The sequence below is a fragment of the Phacochoerus africanus genome, chromosome 3 (assembly GCF_016906955.1).
Source record: "Phacochoerus africanus isolate WHEZ1 chromosome 3, ROS_Pafr_v1, whole genome shotgun sequence".
Classification (NCBI taxonomy): Eukaryota; Metazoa; Chordata; class Mammalia; order Artiodactyla; family Suidae; genus Phacochoerus; species Phacochoerus africanus.
In genome coordinates this window covers 18,205,427-18,223,993 of record NC_062546.1, presented here as the reverse complement: position 1 = coordinate 18,223,993, position 18,567 = coordinate 18,205,427, and the positions used below count along the sequence as shown (strand labels likewise).

The 18,567-nt window shown below is 39.7% G+C and overlaps 1 protein-coding gene across 1 annotated transcript in view; it reads right to left on the bottom strand.

Moving 5' to 3' along the window:
• Positions 1–128: 128 nt before the first annotated feature.
• LOC125121857 (receptor-type tyrosine-protein phosphatase T-like) overlaps positions 129–18,567 on the bottom strand; it is a 178,900-nt gene continuing 160,461 nt past the window's right edge. The window contains exons 6-7 of the mRNA XM_047770177.1: positions 4,928–5,201; positions 129–200 (exon numbers count right to left, since the gene is read on the bottom strand). Of these exons, the coding sequence (XP_047626133.1) occupies positions 129–200; positions 4,928–5,201 (346 nt within the window). The remainder of the gene's footprint in view (positions 201–4,927; positions 5,202–18,567) is intronic.

The following is an 18,567-nucleotide window of genomic DNA, read 5'->3' as shown; positions in this document are numbered from 1 at the left end:
GGTAAAATGGCAGTGTGACAAAGGGCCTGAAGGGAGAAAAATATTTTGTAATATATGAGAAATAATGCTTTGGAAACTGGTCAAGAGAGGAAGGGTAGTTAAAATATAGTAGGCATGGCCTGGCCCAACTATATCTGAAGCACAATGTGAGGTGCCATGCGCTCCTTTTTAAGGAGGGCGTTGGGGAAAAAGAAGTCCATCTATGAAAGAGCAGAATTCATAGAACAAAGGAATACAGAAATCATGTCCCATGAGAAACAAAGTGATTGCATATTAAATGTCAATGAGAGAAGGCCTGGATAGCTAGAAATTGTCCTTGATACTGCCATATTTTCTCCAAAAGGCTGATACGGTAGAAAAAAAAAAAGTTGATTTGTTCAAATCAATACAAGCGTCTAAGAGTAGAGAGTTAAGGAGACAGAATTTGGCTTTCTAGAAAGAACAAAATTCCAATAATTCTACCTGTTGAGCAAAGGAATTGACTCTTTCCCTCCAAAGAATTGCAGTGGTCAAGCTGAAGCTCTGCAATGCCTTGCCAAGAACACTTTATTAGAGATTTCTGTTGGCTTCTGGTGTACGTTAGATGACACGTCAAAATCATCCAATTCTAAAATGCTATAGCTCTGGAAGACAGTTGGATCCAAAACAAATGGTAACGGTAGGGCCTTGTTCACTACATGGCCTGGATTCTCAGCCCCAAGAACAGTGCTCCAACAGCTAGGACTGCCCTTGTGACCTGTAGGAAAGCATAAATGGATGACTGAGATATTACTAATCGGATTAAAACTCCCCATGCAAGTGCCTGTGAACCACTCACGCCTCATGAAAGTGCCTGCAAGGACTCCGAGCACCATGTCTCATGATGGACATCATACTTGGATTCCTATAGTGTTTATCAGGATAGATTAAAATATTCCACATTTATATAGTTCACTATAGAGTTTACACAATGTCTCTAACCTCATCCTAATAATATCAACACTGAATGAATGACCTCCACATTTCTCAACCTGATGACTAATTGTGTGACATATTATTTCACTTATTAATTTACTTATTTATTTTTGGCCTCTCCCCTACTAGAATGTAAATGCTATAAGGACAGGGATATTTGTGGTCTGTTGGGATTTCTGCTTTATTCCCAATACCTTTTTTGAGGGGGGACGTATAGTCTGTGCTTACTAGATGCTTAATTGATTAATTAATCAATCACACAACTCTTTTAAGCTTAGTTAAAAGTCACACAGTTAATAGGGTTTTGTGTGTAAGCAGTCTGATTGTAAAGGCTGAATGTTTAGCCACTCTGCTAAGCTGAAAAACCATCCTTAATATCCAAAGAATAAACACATCTGGACACTGAAATTCTCTTACCCTGTTCTTGAAACATGCACATGGATTGAAAGCAATGTAATTGATTGACAGTAAATCATTCAACTTTGCCCACATCCATCCTGCAACAAATGGCCATTTCTGCTTCTCTTTAATTTTTTTAATGTAATATAACTTTGCCCTAACCTTTGTTTTTAATCTCCCAGTGATACAGATTTGCTGAATTCTGGTTTTTACTTCAGTCAAGACATTTTACCCCTTTTAAAAAGGGAACAAAGCATGACTTGAAAAAAAAAAATCAAATCTAGTGCTTCTGCCTTTTGTCTTGCTTTCTAATTACTGATTTTCATGTTTTCTTTAAGTTCTTTTCTTTTGTTTCTTCCCCCCTTCTCTGCAGATTGTTGTTTTCCAGCCTTTCTATGATGACTGGAAGGCTGCCTTCATGTTTAAAAAATGATATTTTTCAGAAATTCTCAATATCAAAAATATACCACCCTGCCAAAAGCGGGAAAATTAGCAGATTTTCATTTACAATCACCAAGTCTCCAGCTCTTTCTGTTTTTGTGGACATAACCATGAATTACAGACCCAGATCACAATTGTTCATGTTTTAAAATAATTAAAATTCCAAGTAATTATTTTTAATATTAACCTTTTTGTAACACATTTAGAGCAATTATTTCGCATTAATGTAACATTTAATTAGTTTCCATGCTCACTGTGGGTCTCTTTATTTCTTATTTCTCTCTTCTTGATTTCTTTATTTTGATTCATTGCTTGGTCAATTGCTCTTTGAATGATTTATTAGAAGCTGGGCATGTGGGAGCCTCTGGATTGTGAGAATGTCTTTCTGATGCATTTGCACAAAACAACAACTCGGGTGATAAGGAATTTGTGGCTTATGACATTTTCTCCTCAAAAATTCTCCAGGCTTAACCACATTGTCTGCTGCCTTTTATGATATGGAGCACTCTGAGGGGGCTAAGCACAGATTTGTTAGACTGAAATGACTTCTTTGCTCCTACGTCCCTTTTACCCAACTCGTTTCAGCAAAACTTAATACTACACAGTAATTTGAAATGATGGAGAGTTTTGCTCTTGCTAGAAAAATACAACATTCCAAGTGCCCAGGTCCCACAGATTTTTTTTTCTCTCTGTTCCTGTGACTATACCCTCAGACACCTGGCAGAAGCTCCTATCTAATTCCATCCTGCTTGTGTTTCTTTACTGAAAATCTTAGTTTCCAGGTGGGTGCATACCTGGTGTGGGATTGAAGGCATGAGTAATTAAATGGCCTTGTCTATCTCGGAAGCAGTAGCAGAAACTGCTTCCTAGATGAGGCAGCTTCAGAGTGGAGTGATGTTTTTCCCAAGGACAATGCCCCATCTTTTGAAAATGAGGTCTATTTTTTTAGGGACACACCTGTGGCATATAGAGGTTCTCAGGCGAGGGCTTAAATCAGAGCTGCAGCTGCCAGCCTATGCCACAGCCAGAGCAATGCAGGATCTGAGCCACATCTGTGACCTACACCACAGCTTACGGCAATGTCAGATCGTTAACCCACTGAGTGAGGCCAGGGATTGAACCTGCATCCTTGTGGATATTATTCGGGTTTGTAACCCGCTGAGCCACAATGGCTGAGAAAGGGGTCTGTTTTATGACATCTGGGGAGCAAGACCTGCAATAGTCCTCCTGCCTCATCTGTTGTCCTTCTATAGGCCCTACCATGCTCAGTGGAAAAATTCTCTCCTGGGGTCCAGTTTCCAGTTCCTTGGATTCTACAGACTTGGTCTGTTGCTGGGTTTCACATTCTTGGTAGAAGTGTGAGGGAGGGTGAACTACATGCAGCCATGGCTCCTCTTCACGGTATATAAACCCAGTGGCACCTCTTGATATGTTGCCAAAAGAGTGAAGTTACACCTTCTCTAGGTTGTGCTGAACCTAGAAACTGGCTGATCTGGGAATGCAGAGAACCAAGCACAAGACGGGCCCCCAGCTGCTTCTGGCCATCTTTATGTCTTCCTTCTCAACACATCAGAGAGCTCTATGCAGAAGGAAGACCAGATGGACAGGTAGAAGGAAGTCTGGCAGCTTGTTTTTGTGGTTTTCTACTCTCTGTGCAGAATGCTGCTTGAACCAGTAATGAATGCAGAACTGAAATACCAATGTGGAATCTAAATGGGTTTGTGGCTATTTTAAATGTTAATTAGTTTCTCAACCCAGGTTTCTCATAAGGTAATGACTACCATCGACAGACCGGACCATCTTGGCCACTCAGCCCCTACACAGGTACTTCTGTTAAGAACCTCAGCAAATCCTGCTTTTGTCTCAGCTTCCCCTTCCCCCATGAGCTTCTTATGTCTCTAGACACACTATGGAACATGGAGCACACCAGATTTCCTGAAGCTGATAGAAGCTCTTGGAGGGCACACGCTCTGCAATCTTAGTATGAACTATAGGGCCCAACATATGTCACTGTTCGTTGTAGATTTGTTGAGTAAAAAATATGGCAACCTGGAATATGTCCACAAAAGCATCCTAGATGCCAAACACATGGGTAGAAGAGGAACTGAAGATATTTAGCTTACAGAACATAAGAGCAGATGGGTGTGTGTTTATCAAGGGAAATAGATGGTAGAAAAATTCCTATGTAACTGAAAAAAAAATACCACCTGAGAAGGTGACTGCATTGGTTCTACTGGGACCTGAAAGTATGGATTAAGGGCAATGGGTAGAAGCTACAATAAAAGATGTATTTAAGTTGGTATAATAAAGAGCTTTCTTAGTGCCACAGCCCCCACAAAGATCAGCGAAGTTACTACACAAAGAAGTGAGCTCTCTGTCATTGGAAGTATTCAAGAATAAGTACTAGTATCAGTTAATTGCTATATTGTAATGTTAATTGAGGTACATTTTGTATGTATGGGGAGGGAAGAATGTACCAGATGACCTTTCAGATCCTTTCCAGCCCTGTGATTATGTGATGGCTGGTACCCCTCATTAACCACAAAAATATTTGACAAAAAAAAGATTACCTTGTCTTCAGGAGAAAAAAAAATTCTAATGTGACTAATGATAAAGTTAAAGGTTTTAGTAGTCATGGATTAACTAAAACATGTTAAGTGCATTTACAGATATCAAATTTATAGGTATACTTTCATAGAAGAGGAAATTAAGACTCAGATCTGCTACAATTTACCAGGGAAAACACTTTTTCCATCCTCTAATACAGGGGTCTGAGGATTTTTTCTGTAAAGGGACCGAGAGTAAATATGTTCGGTTTTATGTAGCATAGAGTCTCTGGTTCAACTACTCAAGTGTACTGCTGTAGCATCAAAGCATCTACAGACTACACAAGTGAAAAGGTATCACTGTATTAAAACAACAACAGCCCCTTATTTACCAAAAAACCCATCTGGGTCTGCATAATTTGGTCCATGGGCTTTAGTGTGTCAAACTCTGCTCTAAGGCCATGCTGCCTTCTCATTTAAGAATGGGAAAACAAAATAGCAACAACAACAACAACAAAAAAGACCAAAAAAAAAAAAAAAGAATGGGAAAACAAGGCAAGAAACGGCCTCCACGTGGCCATACTTACTCCATTTGCTTTGCTGAGTGCCTGGAAGTAGATGCTGTAGCTTTTCAGAGGAGACAGTGGAGGGTTCCAGTAGCCATTGTATGTCTTGTTGTCCCCCACTGTAAATGGCTGGGTGACAGGCAGGTTGGCAGGCTTCAACTCAGCAGCAAAGTAGTGTAAAGAATCCAGGCTGGAGGCGTTTCTGTAGCTCACTGGCACCGAAAAGCACTCGATGATGTCGGCTGCCCTCCGTGACTTCTGAAGCCGTTCCTCCTTCACCACAAGCTGATAAACACTGGCCAGGAAAGAAGAGGCAGGTGAGCAACCATCTGGAGGGATGAACCTGTGATTTATCACCATCCTTTCTGTCTACAACTTAAACCTCCTTCCTGAGCTTCAGACATATAAACCCATGACGGTGTAAAAATATATCTCCATTTAGATGCTCCAGAGCCAGCTCACACTGGATTGGGCCAAAATTGCAATGGAGTTGCAACCTCTCTAAGCCTTCATGGTCCTCCTTCTATATTTACTTCCTTAGTGAAGGGTACCATTGCTCAGGAAGTGGCCAGATCCGGAATCTGGGGCTCATCCTCAATTCCTACCTCCTTAGTTCTCCCTGTGCCTAATGAACAAGCTCTGTTGACCTGACATCCACAATCCACACCTGGCCCTCCCTGTTTTAACCCCTCCCATCATAAAGCTGAGGTTGGGCAGGTCCCCACCGCTTAGCTGAACTCAGCTGGTCTCTTTACCTCTAACTGATCTGATCAGCTAACAGGTCCACACACTGATCTTCCTAAACATAAACACGGTCCACCTTTGAAACACTTTCATGGGGTTTTCACTATCTGAGTGATACCATCTAGATGTCTATCCTGGCATCTGGGGAAATTTGTGCCTGGCTTCCAGTCTACTTTTCAGAAAGTCTTATGGTAACTTCCTCACTGCAGCTGCTCCAGACCCCACGCTTTTGCACAAACATCCTTTGCATCCTCCCCCATGCCTTCACTAGTTCATGCTTCATCCACTTGCAACACTTTCTCATTCTATGGAAGCCTTTCTCTAAAGGCTAAGCCTATCTTTCATTTCCTCTGTGAAGCCAGTCTTTTTTTTTTTTTTTTTTTGTCTTTTTAGGGCTGTACCTGCAGCATATGGAGGTTCCCAGGCTAGGGGTCCAATCAGAACAGTAGCTGCCCACCTACACCACAGCCACAGCAACACAGGATCCTAGCCACATCTATAACCTATACCACAGCTCACGGCAACACCGGATCCTTAACTCACTGAGCGAGGCCAGGAACCCCCATCTTCATGGGTGCTAGTCGGGTTCATTAACTGCTGAGCCACAACAGGAACTCCTGTGAAGCCAGTCTTGATACTCCAAATCTGAGTGACTTTCCCCCCTACTTGGCTCCCCTGCATCTCATTAATGGCTATATTCTTGGGACTGTAATAACATGAGCCAGAACTACTGTTTCTCTGGACTGTAAAGACTGTGACCTTTTGGACAGTGGGAGTTGTGGCTTAGTTATCTCTACGACCCTCTTCCCCATCCACATACTGCTCAGCAGGTTACCTATTCCTATGCAGTGATCAGTGAATGTGTGTTCAAACGGACCAAATTGAATTAAAATTGGAAATAAGCACGAAACCCAATCTCACTGGATGCAGAAATCCTAATCAAGGTAACTCATGATTCCTCTGAAAGTTCCCTGAAAAACAGCACATAGATCCAAGACCCAAACTGAGAGCTCACAGAGTGGGCATGGAGGGGCACCTGTGACAGTTTTCAGGACCTGCTTTACATAGGAAAACAGTCTTGAGTAAGATTTGAATCTGGTTGGGGGTACGAAGGACTACTTGCTGAGGATCTATTCTGCATTCAACTCAAATCTATGAAGGGAACGGCAAAAGGGGATAAAGAGAGAAGGGAAAACAGGCACTTGGGTTCACCTGTCCGGGCTTGCAATAGCTCCTGAAACACTCTGCACTGGGCTTAGGGGCACTCAACCTTTCTAGCCCTCACAGCCTCTTGGGACCAATAGCTTCAGCCCTAGAAGCAGGGGTTTGCAAAGAGCTATGGGTCCCTGTTTTTCCTTAAGGCCCAGTCTATCCCTAACCAGCTCTTGGGTTAATCCTGCCCACAGGAGAAGACCTCTTTTGGTGCTTCTCAGCCCAGATCGCTCATGCCACCCTTGAATCCTCTGTCGTCCTTACCGTGTAAACTGAGACCCTAATGCCTTGGGAGCCTCACTGGGGCTGGATTCTACTTCTAGAATCTCTTTCTGTTATCCCTGGCCCTCCTACAATGGGATGGATCAGGAAGAGTCACAAGGCTGGCCCAAGCAATGCCCATGACAGGCATGAAATTCTGCAGTTGTGGACAGCCAAGTGGGCTCTGACACATGAATGCTGACAAGGGCCACAGAGTGAGGGGTCTGTCTCCCACCCCACCATCCCCTCCTTCCCACCAATCTGATTATTAAAGAGTTGTTTGTCAAATCAGCCAAACTCAGCAGCATATAACAGATGAGGATGCTGAGGCCAAGAGGCTGGTGTCCTATGAGGCCAGACAGCAGCAAAAGTAGAAATCCAGACTCTTCATGCATAGTTCAGTATTCTTTCTTTTTCTCTCCCTTCTTTTCCCATAAGCCAGTAAAATGTACAAAGGGCCTGCCAAGCATTTTTTTTTTTTTTTTACTTGGCAGCTTAAAATGCACAGCTCTATCCCACCCAGCCTCATCTGAAATCACAAAGATGAGCAAAGGATATTTTCCCAGTTAAACTGTGTTGTCAACATATGGTTCACATACAATTGGGATTAATGCGCCAAAGCACACCCAGCAACTCCCTGAGGCCCACTGTGTCTGCAGCTTGTCCATTCAGAGGCAAATCTACAATTGCAGCCAGAAAGCTGTAAACCCTTTTGTCATATAAATCTTTTTTTGCCAGCGCATGCAGCATCCCTCAAAGATCTGGGAGCTCTGATTAAGGAGGAGGAGGGAAGAAATGGCCGTGCAAGTTGTGCAACTTTCCCTGATACACACACTTGAGGAAGGGGTAGGGAAAAGAAACAAAAGAGTGGGCATTATTTTTGTTTCTGTGGTAACTTCATTCTCACAATCATTCTCTTGACAATATCGTTATTGAAGCTCTATTCAAGCTTGCTGCTGCTGATGAAATCATACCCAAATGAGATTTAGCCCCCCCCCCAAGTCATATCTCTAGTACAAAGTAAGTGGTTGTAATAAACTATGCAGGATCATTTGTAAGGAGAAAGGATTTTTTTTTTTAAGTAGAAAAATCCTGATAGTATGAGAGAACTTCTTATTCCAGGCTCACCTCACAACATACAACATTTACTCACAAACCTCTTTTTCCCCCAGTGAGAAGGTGGACATTTATGGCTGCAGAATTTACCCTATCGGCTCTCTTCTTGCAGGGCCCTGAAAGCTAAGCTGCACCTCAATTCATAAGGCCAAGGGGCACTTGCAACTCTTTTATCTCCTTAGCTTTGGTTTCCTCACCTTCAATGTCCATTGTTTATCCTCTTTCAACAGGGCCTGATAACCTCCATCCCTCTCCTCCCTAACTTTTAAGACCTGCCAGCATCTTCTTTATTTTAGTGTCAGTGTCTCAAGAACACTTAGCTCTGGTCCCAGGTCCAAGACCCCAGCTTGTAGAAGACAGCTGCCTTAGACACCTTGAAAAGCCAAACCTTCAGGAATACCTCTGCAGGCTTTGGAAGAACCCTGCTGCTGGTCCCACATGCTCCCTCTGCTTTCTGAACTAATGGTGTAGATGCTGACTTATGCTTCTCTGACTAGGTAACAGTGAGGGGCTACAAGGTCCCATCAGATTCATCCTTCCATCACTGACACCTCCTGTAGCCCCCTTTCTATATCCATGGAAGAGGTCTATTCAGAATATTGAAGTCAAATAACAGATGGAGGGTATGCTGTGTAATTCCTAGGTGAAAACCACCCAACTTCAGAAAGTAGCAGACTTGAGCCTATGTTCCCCCAGTAATATGCTCGTCTTAGTTCAAGGTCTTCCAGAAATAGACCCAGAAGCATTCGTTCATAATTACCAGTGTTCTAGTGAGTCATTGTTTATCACATCTGTTGATTCATTTCTTTCATAGCTTTTATCACAGCTGAAATATGTCTTGTCTGATTATTTGTTTTATAGTCTGTGAACTTCATGAGGTCTGAGATCTTTCTATCTAATTCATGGCTGCATTCTCAGCTTCAACTCTTCTGCTAAATACATAACAGTTGTTCAATAAGTATTTATTAAGGACACGAATTGACCTACATTTACAAAATGAATTTTAAATGCACAGTCACGTCAGTTCTCACTACATGCCTTCAGTGTCATTTTACACACTGTTCCATCTTCCTAAAATGACTTTTTCTTTTCTTTTTCTATCTTGAGAATTCCTCATCCAATGTAACTCCAGATTTGGTTTGCTCCTTGCAAACCAGAGCTAGTTTCTCCCTCTGTTCTGATAGCTCTCCCTGTCACAGCTCCTACTGCTATGTACTGCAATGACTATCTCACTCCTCAGAAAATGTTTAATGAACACATATTACCTACTAGGTACCATATTAAGCTCTTTCTACACATCTCATAGACCATCTCATTTAACCTTCAAAATAACCCCAAGAGGCAGATTCTATTATTTTATTCTGACAGAATTAAAAGGAGTGAAACAAAGACAGGCTTGGAAACTTACCTAAGGTCATACTGCTATTTGAGTGGTAGGGCTAGAATTTGAACATAGGCAGCCTGCCTCTTGAGCCCTCAGTCTTAACCATATGGCTACATCGCTTTTTTAGTATGTCAAAAGTTGAGCCATCATCTGTATCTTATTCCATCAAATAACACACTTAAAATAATTTTCATGTCAAGGAAAATACAGCAGCATTTTATAAAATTTGAAAAGTAGAGAAAGGAAAAAAAAGTGTTTCCATTAGTCAATCACTCTAACACAATCATCAATGAAATGTTGGTAAATTTTCTACCATTCTTTTCTTGGAACAAATCTATGATTTAATACTGGAAATCAATGGGGGGAAGCCTTTCTTTTATAGATATTCATCTTATAGCCAACTTGACTGGTTTGCAAATACGATTTTAATATTACATACAAAAGCCTTCCAATAGCATATATCTTTTTTTTTTCTTTAGTTCCCAGGCTAGGGATTGAATCAGAGCTGCAGCTGCCAGCCCACTCACAGCCACAGCAATGCCAGATCTAAGACACACTGTGATCTACACTGAAACTCACAGCAACACCAGACCCTTTAACCCACTGAGCAGGGCCAGGGATCAAACCCAATACTAGCTGGGTTCCTAACAAGCTGAGCCACAATGGGAACTCCAGCCAATAGCATATATCTTTAATGATCCCAGGAGGCCTGATGACTTAGAAAGCTTGGCAACTAAGAAGCCCTTATTACTGGCACTGGTGAAAATGGTCAAAGGCATATGGTCTTAACTCAAACACGCTGACTGATGATTATGTACCTTTTCTCCTAAAGGGTACCTGACTTGAGTGATCTGTAGGAACAAGCAGACCTTAGCTGCTCTTGTCCATGACCCTCCAGTCATCGGTAGGCATGTGGGCAAATGAATTCCTCACTGAAGATGACTTCACTTTGTTCTCTCTTACGCTGTTTCTGAACTTCTTTAAGTTAACACAACCTCCTGAAATGGTAGGAAGCTGCTTTGTCTCTATACATGCCCAGATTTTCCCAGGGCCCTCTGATGACTAGACAAACTATGGGAAAAGGTCCCAGATAGTAACAACTGGCATCAGAGTTGATTCATATATGGTTAGGAATGCCTTCAGACATCCAAAAAAGGTTAATAAACATAAAATAAAATCTACTTAATAAGACAAGGACTCATGCAGTACACCTTCAGTGCACTGTTAATAAAGCTGATTAAAATACAATATTAGCATTTATAAATCTGGTTTCTAGTGTGCAGTCTGCTAATATATAGCTGTGTGATCTTGGGCACACCACTTAATCTTGTAAGAGGACATAGGTATTGCCTTTCTTAATCACTTTTTCTGGCTCTAAGTGTCCACCCCCAAGCTTCTGTGTACTTTGCTATTAATGGGGGCACTGTGGATTTCATTACAGAGTTGTTTTGAAACACCTGAAGTTTCCTTTCCTGGTAAACATTGCTTTGGAATTTAAGTCATGCTCTTCCCCAATCACCACCAACATTTGGTCTTAGAATGGCATGTGCCAGTGAATGCTTTGGGCAGAAGTGAAAAAATTCTGCTCCTTTGCCTCACAGGAGACTTATTCCAGGTGTAATTTACACTCCAGGGCTCTCCACAGGGTCACACCATCGTTTGGGTTCTTTACCTTCTCCTTCCTGCTTCTCTCTGCCCCTTTCTAGTTTCAACCGGGAGCACCCTCTTCATAAGACATTGGCTTTCAAATCCTTGGCCCAGGAGCCTCCTTGGGGAAGAACCCAGCCTAAAGTAACCTCCATATGCCTCGTCTTCCTCATGTTTAAAAATCATGGTGTGGGCTTTCCTGAACGGTAGAGTGAGAAGCTCAACACGGTCTCTTTCCAAAAGGCTATAATTAAACTGAACAACACTGGCAACAACAATTTTAGGAGTGACTAGAGGAAAATTTATAGCTTCAAAGACCTGTGTTAGAAAAAAAATAGATCTTGAATTAATAATCTAAGTTCCCACCTCATGAGAGTAGGAAGATAATAGCAAACTGAACTTCAAATAAGCAGAAAGAAGACAAGAATTAAAATTAGGGTAAAAATCAATGTAATAGAAGGCATAAAAACAAGAGTGAAAAATCAATGAAACAACATTTCATTTTTGAGAAGATCAACACAATACGACAAATGACCAAAATTAAGAATGAAAAAGGAGATATCACTGCTGATCCTATAGAAATTTTTAAAATTATAAGGGAATGCTATGAAAAATTTCATGCCAAAACCCAGACGACTTTGATGATATGGACAAATTTGTTGAAAGAAACACCTTACCTAAATTGACTCATGAAAGAGTTGAAAATTTCAGTATACTCATAACCAGTAACATAACAGAATTAGTAAAATTCTTAAAATTCTTCCCTCAAAAAATGCCAGCCCTATGGCTTAACTGGTGCAGTCTAGCAAATATTAAAAGAATAATAGTTCTGATTTTTCACAAACTTTTCCAGAAAAGAAGGCCTGCATTCTGACTCATCCTATGAGGCCCTGATATCTAAACCAGAGTAATACTACAGTAAAAGAAAACTATGAAATTACCTTTCATGAATATAGATCTAAAAAATATTTAACCAAATATCACCAAATTAAACCTAGCAACATATATTTCACATCATAACTAAGTGAGATTTATCCCAGGAATGCAAGGGTGATTTAATATCCAAAAATCAATTAATGTAATAATATAGCATATTTTTCAGAAAAAAGGGAAGAAACTACATGATAACGTCAACAGATTCAGAAAAAAATTGGAAAAATCCAATGCATATTTACAATAAAATGTACTAAAAAACTAGGAACAGAATAAAACTTTCTTAACTTGATAAGGCCATCTGCAAAACAAGTAAAGCTAATATCACACTCAAGGATAAAAGATCAAATGTTTTCCCTCTAAAATCAAGAATAATACAAGGATGTCTATTCGATATTGTATTGGAGCTTCAAGCCAGTGAAACTCATTAATTCAAAGTTATCAGATTTGAAAAGAAGAAGTAAAACTTTTACTTGCAGGTGATATTATTCTGTATGCAGAAAATTCTAAGGAATTCCCTCTCTTTCACACACACGCACATCTGACACAACTTGAGCTAAAACAATTTCAACAAGGTCATAGGATATAAAACCAATATACAAAAATGAATTGTATTTTTATCACTAGCAAAGGGCAATCTAAAAATAAGTAAATGATTCTATTCACAATAGTATCAAAAATAATACTTATAAATAATTCTAAAAAATAAGTAAAATACTTATACATTGAAAAGTACAAAACATTACTGAAAAAAACTGAAGAATATCTAAATAAATGGAGAGACAGTCCATGATATGGACTGTAATGGTTAATATTGTTAAGACGGCCATTCTCATCAAATTTATCTATAGATTTAATGCAATTTCTATTAAATTCCAGAAGACTTTTTACAAAAACTAACAATCAGATACTAAAGTGTACATGGTAAAGCAAGTATACATAGTAGGAAAAAAAAAAGAACAAAGTTAGAGGATTTACAGTGCCCAATTTCAGAACTTATGAAAATTGACAGTGTGGTCCTGGCATAAGATAGACTTATTGATCAATGAATGTGAATTAACAGTCCAGAAATAAGCCATGGCATTTATGGTCAATTGATTTTTGACAAAAGTTCTGAGATGATTTTATGGTATAAGAATAATGTTTTAAGCAAATGATGCTGGGTTAACTGTCCACATGTAAAAATCTAAATTTAAAATCATACTATATTTAAAGAACTAACAGGAAAAAATATCATAGTCCTAACTGTCAGAGCTAAAGCTATAACTATTCTAGAAGAAAACAAAGGAAAAAGTTTTCATTACCTTGGACTAGGAAAGGGGTATGTGGATACAATACCAAAAACATGATCCACTAATGGGGGAAAAAGATAAACTGAATGTCATCAGATTTTTTTTTTTGAAAATTGAGCTTCAAAAGATACTACTAAACAAGTGAAAAGATAAGCTACACATTGAAAAAAAATTGCAAATCAAATGGTATGATGACTGACATTCAATACACACAATGACCAATTACAATTCAATAATAAAAAGTAAAACAACTCAATTTAAAATTTGGCAAAAGATTTGACTAGACCTTTCACTACACATAAAATACAAGTGTCTCAAGCTCAGAAAAAGATGGTCAACTTTGAGGGGTGTGGCCAAGATGGTAGAGTAGCAAGACCCTGAGCTCGCCTCCTCTCATTGGCACACCAAAATCACAACTATTCACAGAGCAACTCTCTATGAGAAGGAAAGGAAGACAGACTAGTAGAAAAGACACAGAGAAGGAACCATCCTTATATGTGGAATGTAAAAAAGTAATACAAATGAATGTCTATATAAAACAGAAACAGACTCAAAGATGCAGAAAACAAGGTAGTGTTTATCAAAGGGGAAGAAGAAAGGGAAGAGGGGAAAATTAGGATTATGGGATTAAGATTATAAAAACTGCTCTGTATAAAATAGATAGCAATAAAGATATATTTAGTATAACACAGGGAATTACAGCCATTATTCTGTAATAACTTTTAATGGAATATAATATATAAAATATTGAATCACGATGCTGTATACCTGAAACTCATGTAATACTGTGTCAACAATATTTCAATAAAAAATAAAAATAATAAAAACAAAAACTCTCAAAAGAACAAAACAAAACAAAAACAGCAAAAAACTCAGGGAGAAACTATCACTCCCCTCCCCCACTAGCATGGCTACCGTAAAATCACAGACAGTTACAAGCATTGACATGAGTACTGGGAAACTAAAACTGCCATGCCTTGCTGTGGGAAAATCAAATGGTTCGACCATATTGGAAAATAGTGTGAACGTGCCTTAAAAATGTGAACACAAAGCTACCATTCACCCAGCTATTGCATTCCTACATACCTATCCAAGTATGTCTACGCAAAACCTTGTGTACAAATATTAATAGCAGCATTATTCAAAATGCACAAATATTAAACAATGGAAATGTCCATCAAGTTGTGAACAAATAAACAATGTGTGGTATATCCATACAATGAAATATTATTCAGCAATAAAGAAAACAATCTACTGATACATTCTACAACATGGATGAAGGTCAAAAACATTTTGCTAAGTGTGAGGAGCCAGACGCAAAAGACTATGCATTGTATGACTCCATTCATATGAAACGCCAAGAAAAGGCAAATTTATAGAAATATTAACCTTAATGTTTGCCTGGGGCTGGATGTGGGAACAGGAATCAACCATATTCAGGCATAGAGCATTTCATGGTGTTGAAAATGTTCTAAAATGGGACTATGGTGATGGCTGCATGACCCTACAAATTTACTAAAAAATCACTGAATTTTACACTTAAAAATGGATGAAATTTATGGTATGCAAATTATACCTGAATAAAGCTGTTAAAGAAATGAATGGCATAATCTTGGATGTTCCTTCTCCCTTCAAAAGGGTCTGTGCTTTAGTATTCAACTATGCGCACATTTTAATACAAAAATGTGCTGATAAACCTATAGCATTACTGCACAAGGCAGGCTAAGAAACAATTGGGAGCTTTGTAATCCTCAACAGAATCTAGTTTTGCAATTACAGTCCCCACAGTAAAGGTCACTTGGAACTATGAAACTGAAATTTATAATGATATGTCTTAGCCAAACTTTACTCCAAGGCTCTGAGAATTCCTGGTTTTGCTCACAATTTGCTTAGTCACAACTGCCCTTAGACGGGGCAAGGAAATGGGGAGAGGAATACATTTATAATTTAGCATCAGAGGATGTGCACATGCATTGTCCTTGGCTTCTGACTAGCTGCGTGATCTAGTGCTCCTTCTGTCTTTCATGTACTTATTCATTCATTCATAAGATATTTATTGAGTGACTACAGTGTTGCAGCTTAAAGTCTGAATGGTCCCTGGGCACTGGGAGCTCAGAATTGAGATGGGGGAGACAGATATTAACTGTTCAGCACCATTCAGTGAGGGGAGGGCAGAAGGAGGGACTTGGCCAGCAAAGGATTCTGAGAAGAGAGGTGGTAACAGGACAGGGTGAGGGTTAAAGGAGATGATGCATCTAGAAAGTTCTTTCTATAAAGTGCTTTTCATAAAAGTTGGCTGGAGCCAATACAATGGCTGCATGCATTACTATGATAGTGGTATCAAATTAGACCACAAAGATTTGCCTTGTGTTCCATTTGGACGTTTCTCCTCTGATTGAATTGCACTTAAATTGAACAAGGGTGGATTTTGAGTAGAAATTGAGGTGAAGAAATATATGTTGTGTAAAGAGTCCATAACAATTCAACTGAAGAGTTCAAATTAAGTTTTAGCTATTATCAGATGAAGTCAAAAGAAACCTTAAAAAGGAGAAAACAGACAACCATCTGATGACGGCTGAAGTGCCATATCATCTTTTCTAGTATTTAAAAGAAGTGCAAGTAGCTTTAATTGAGCACGCGGAGATATATTTAAATCAAAATGCAAAAGGCCTGAACCTCACATATTTTCTCTTAAATAATGAGTCTTCTTTTGTTCACAATACTGTGTATAAGCAACTCATGTGGTTCTATTTTATTTATTTATTTTTTTTGGCCATACCTGTGGCATATGGAAGTTCCTGGGTTAGGGGTCAAATTGGAGCTGCAGCTGCCAGCCTACACCACAGCCACAGCAATGCTAAATCCGAGCCACATCTGTGACCTACCCCGCAGCTTATAGTGATGCTAGATCCCAAAATACTGAGTGAGGCCAGGGCTTGAACCCACATCCTCAGAGACACTGTGTTGGGCTCTTAACCCACAATGGGAACTCCTCTAATTTCAATGTATACCTAGAACCTGACCATTTCCCTCATCTCCGCAGCTACTACCCTGCAGACTCTCATCATCTCCTGATTGGATTACTGCCATTACCTCCCAATTGGTCTTCCCACTTCCAATCTTGCCCCCAACAATATCAAAAGAGTGATCCTTTTAAAACATGACCCAGATCATGACACCCCTGTACGCAAAGCGCTCCTCATGGCACCCACCGTACTTAGAGTAAAAGGCAACATCTATACAATGTCTCCAAGGCCCTCTGTTCTGAGGCCTCTTTGCTGTTCCTTGAATATCCAACACATGTTTCCATTTCAGGGCCTTTGAACTTGCTGCCCTTGATATCCCGAATGCTCTTCCCTCATATATATACAACACTGGGAAGGCTTGCTTCTTCAACTCTGCTGGCAAAGTCCTTACGTCACCTCCGTATTTAAAACAGCAACTCTTCCCCTCCCACTGCCAAAAAAAAAAAAAGTAAACAAGGAGTTCCCTCTGTGGCTCAGTGGTAATGAACCTGACTAGCATCCATGAGGATGCGGGTTTGATCCCTGGCCTCATACAGTGGGTTAAGGATCCAGTGTTGCTGTGAGCTGTGGTATAAGTCATAGACATGGTTCAGATCCTGAGTTGCCATGGCTGTGGTATAGGCTGGCAGCTACAGCTCTGATTTGACCCCTAGCCTGAAAACACATGTGTGACCTTAAAAAACAACAAAACAAAACAAGCAAAAAAAAAAAAACCCTGCCACCCAACCCCAATATGCCCTATTACACTTTTATGCTTAATTTAATATTTCTCCATATCATTTATTGCCATCATACTTACTGTATGTGTGTGTTTATTTGTGTGCACAGGCTCCTAAGAGGTTAAGTCATTTAAAGAGAGGATTGTAAGCACTGAAAATGTCAACCTTCCTTCAGGAAAAAGCAACTGGATAGGTGCGGGGCCAGTTAGCTGATATTTAGATAGATGGCCTTGATTTAGTGACCTTTACTAAGACAGCACTGTGCTAAAAAAGCAAGGTCAAGGTTTTAGTTCTGGCTTTACCACTCACTAGCTCTGTCCGACATGCTGAGCAAGTCACTTTACCTCTGGAACTTGTATCTAAAATGGGATAATTCTGGCCGATGCAATAAGGCACAAAACAAAAGAGATATACATTTTAGAGAGGAAAGCAATTTATCATTATTTGTAGATAATATGACTGTGACCTAATATATTGAAGAGAATCAAGTGAAAGACTTTTAAAATTAATAAAAAAATTCTGTAAAGTGGTTTGAGAGAAGAGAGAGATAAATAAACCATACACCATGGAAAACAAGCTAGAAGATGGAAGGGAAAAAAATCCCTTTAAAATAGAGTCTTTTAAAAATAGCTAAGGGTGATAAGACTAAGAAATGCACAAGCCTAACATAAGGGGGGGGGAAACTCTACTGAGTGATATAAAAGAATATCTCCAGCCCCTAGCACAGGGATTGGCAGAGTGGGTGTTAAATAATTATGATGAACTGGAGATGAATAAATGGAAAGAAAGGCTAAGGTCCTGGATGAAAGCATCACATGTTGCAAAGATGTCGATTCTTGCCAAATTGATGTTTTTTTTCTTTGGGAAAAAAGCACACAGCACAACACATGGGGTCAGTTAGGTGATAATTTGAAGCCCTAAAGATGTAGATGACCTCAATTTGGAAATTCTAACAATATCAATGCAATTTTTTTTGTCTGTTTGTTTAAAACAGGAAATACAGTCAAGAACTTATTTTGAAACAAAAGAATGTGAGCGAAAAAACGCTACGAGACATTAGAGCATATTATGACCATGGGTACTGGAATATGATTAAAAGAAATAGGGAGAGGAGTTTCCACTGTGGCACGGCGGGTTAAGGATCCAGTGTTGTCTCTATTGCAGCACAGAATGGATCCCCAGCTCAGTGCAGAGGGTTAAGAATCCAGCATTGCTGCAGCTGTGGTGTAGGTTGCAGCTGGGGCTCAGATTCAATTCCCAGCCTGGGAATTTCCATATGCTGTGGGTGTTGCCAAAAAAGAAAAAGCAATGGGAGAGAGGTATGTGT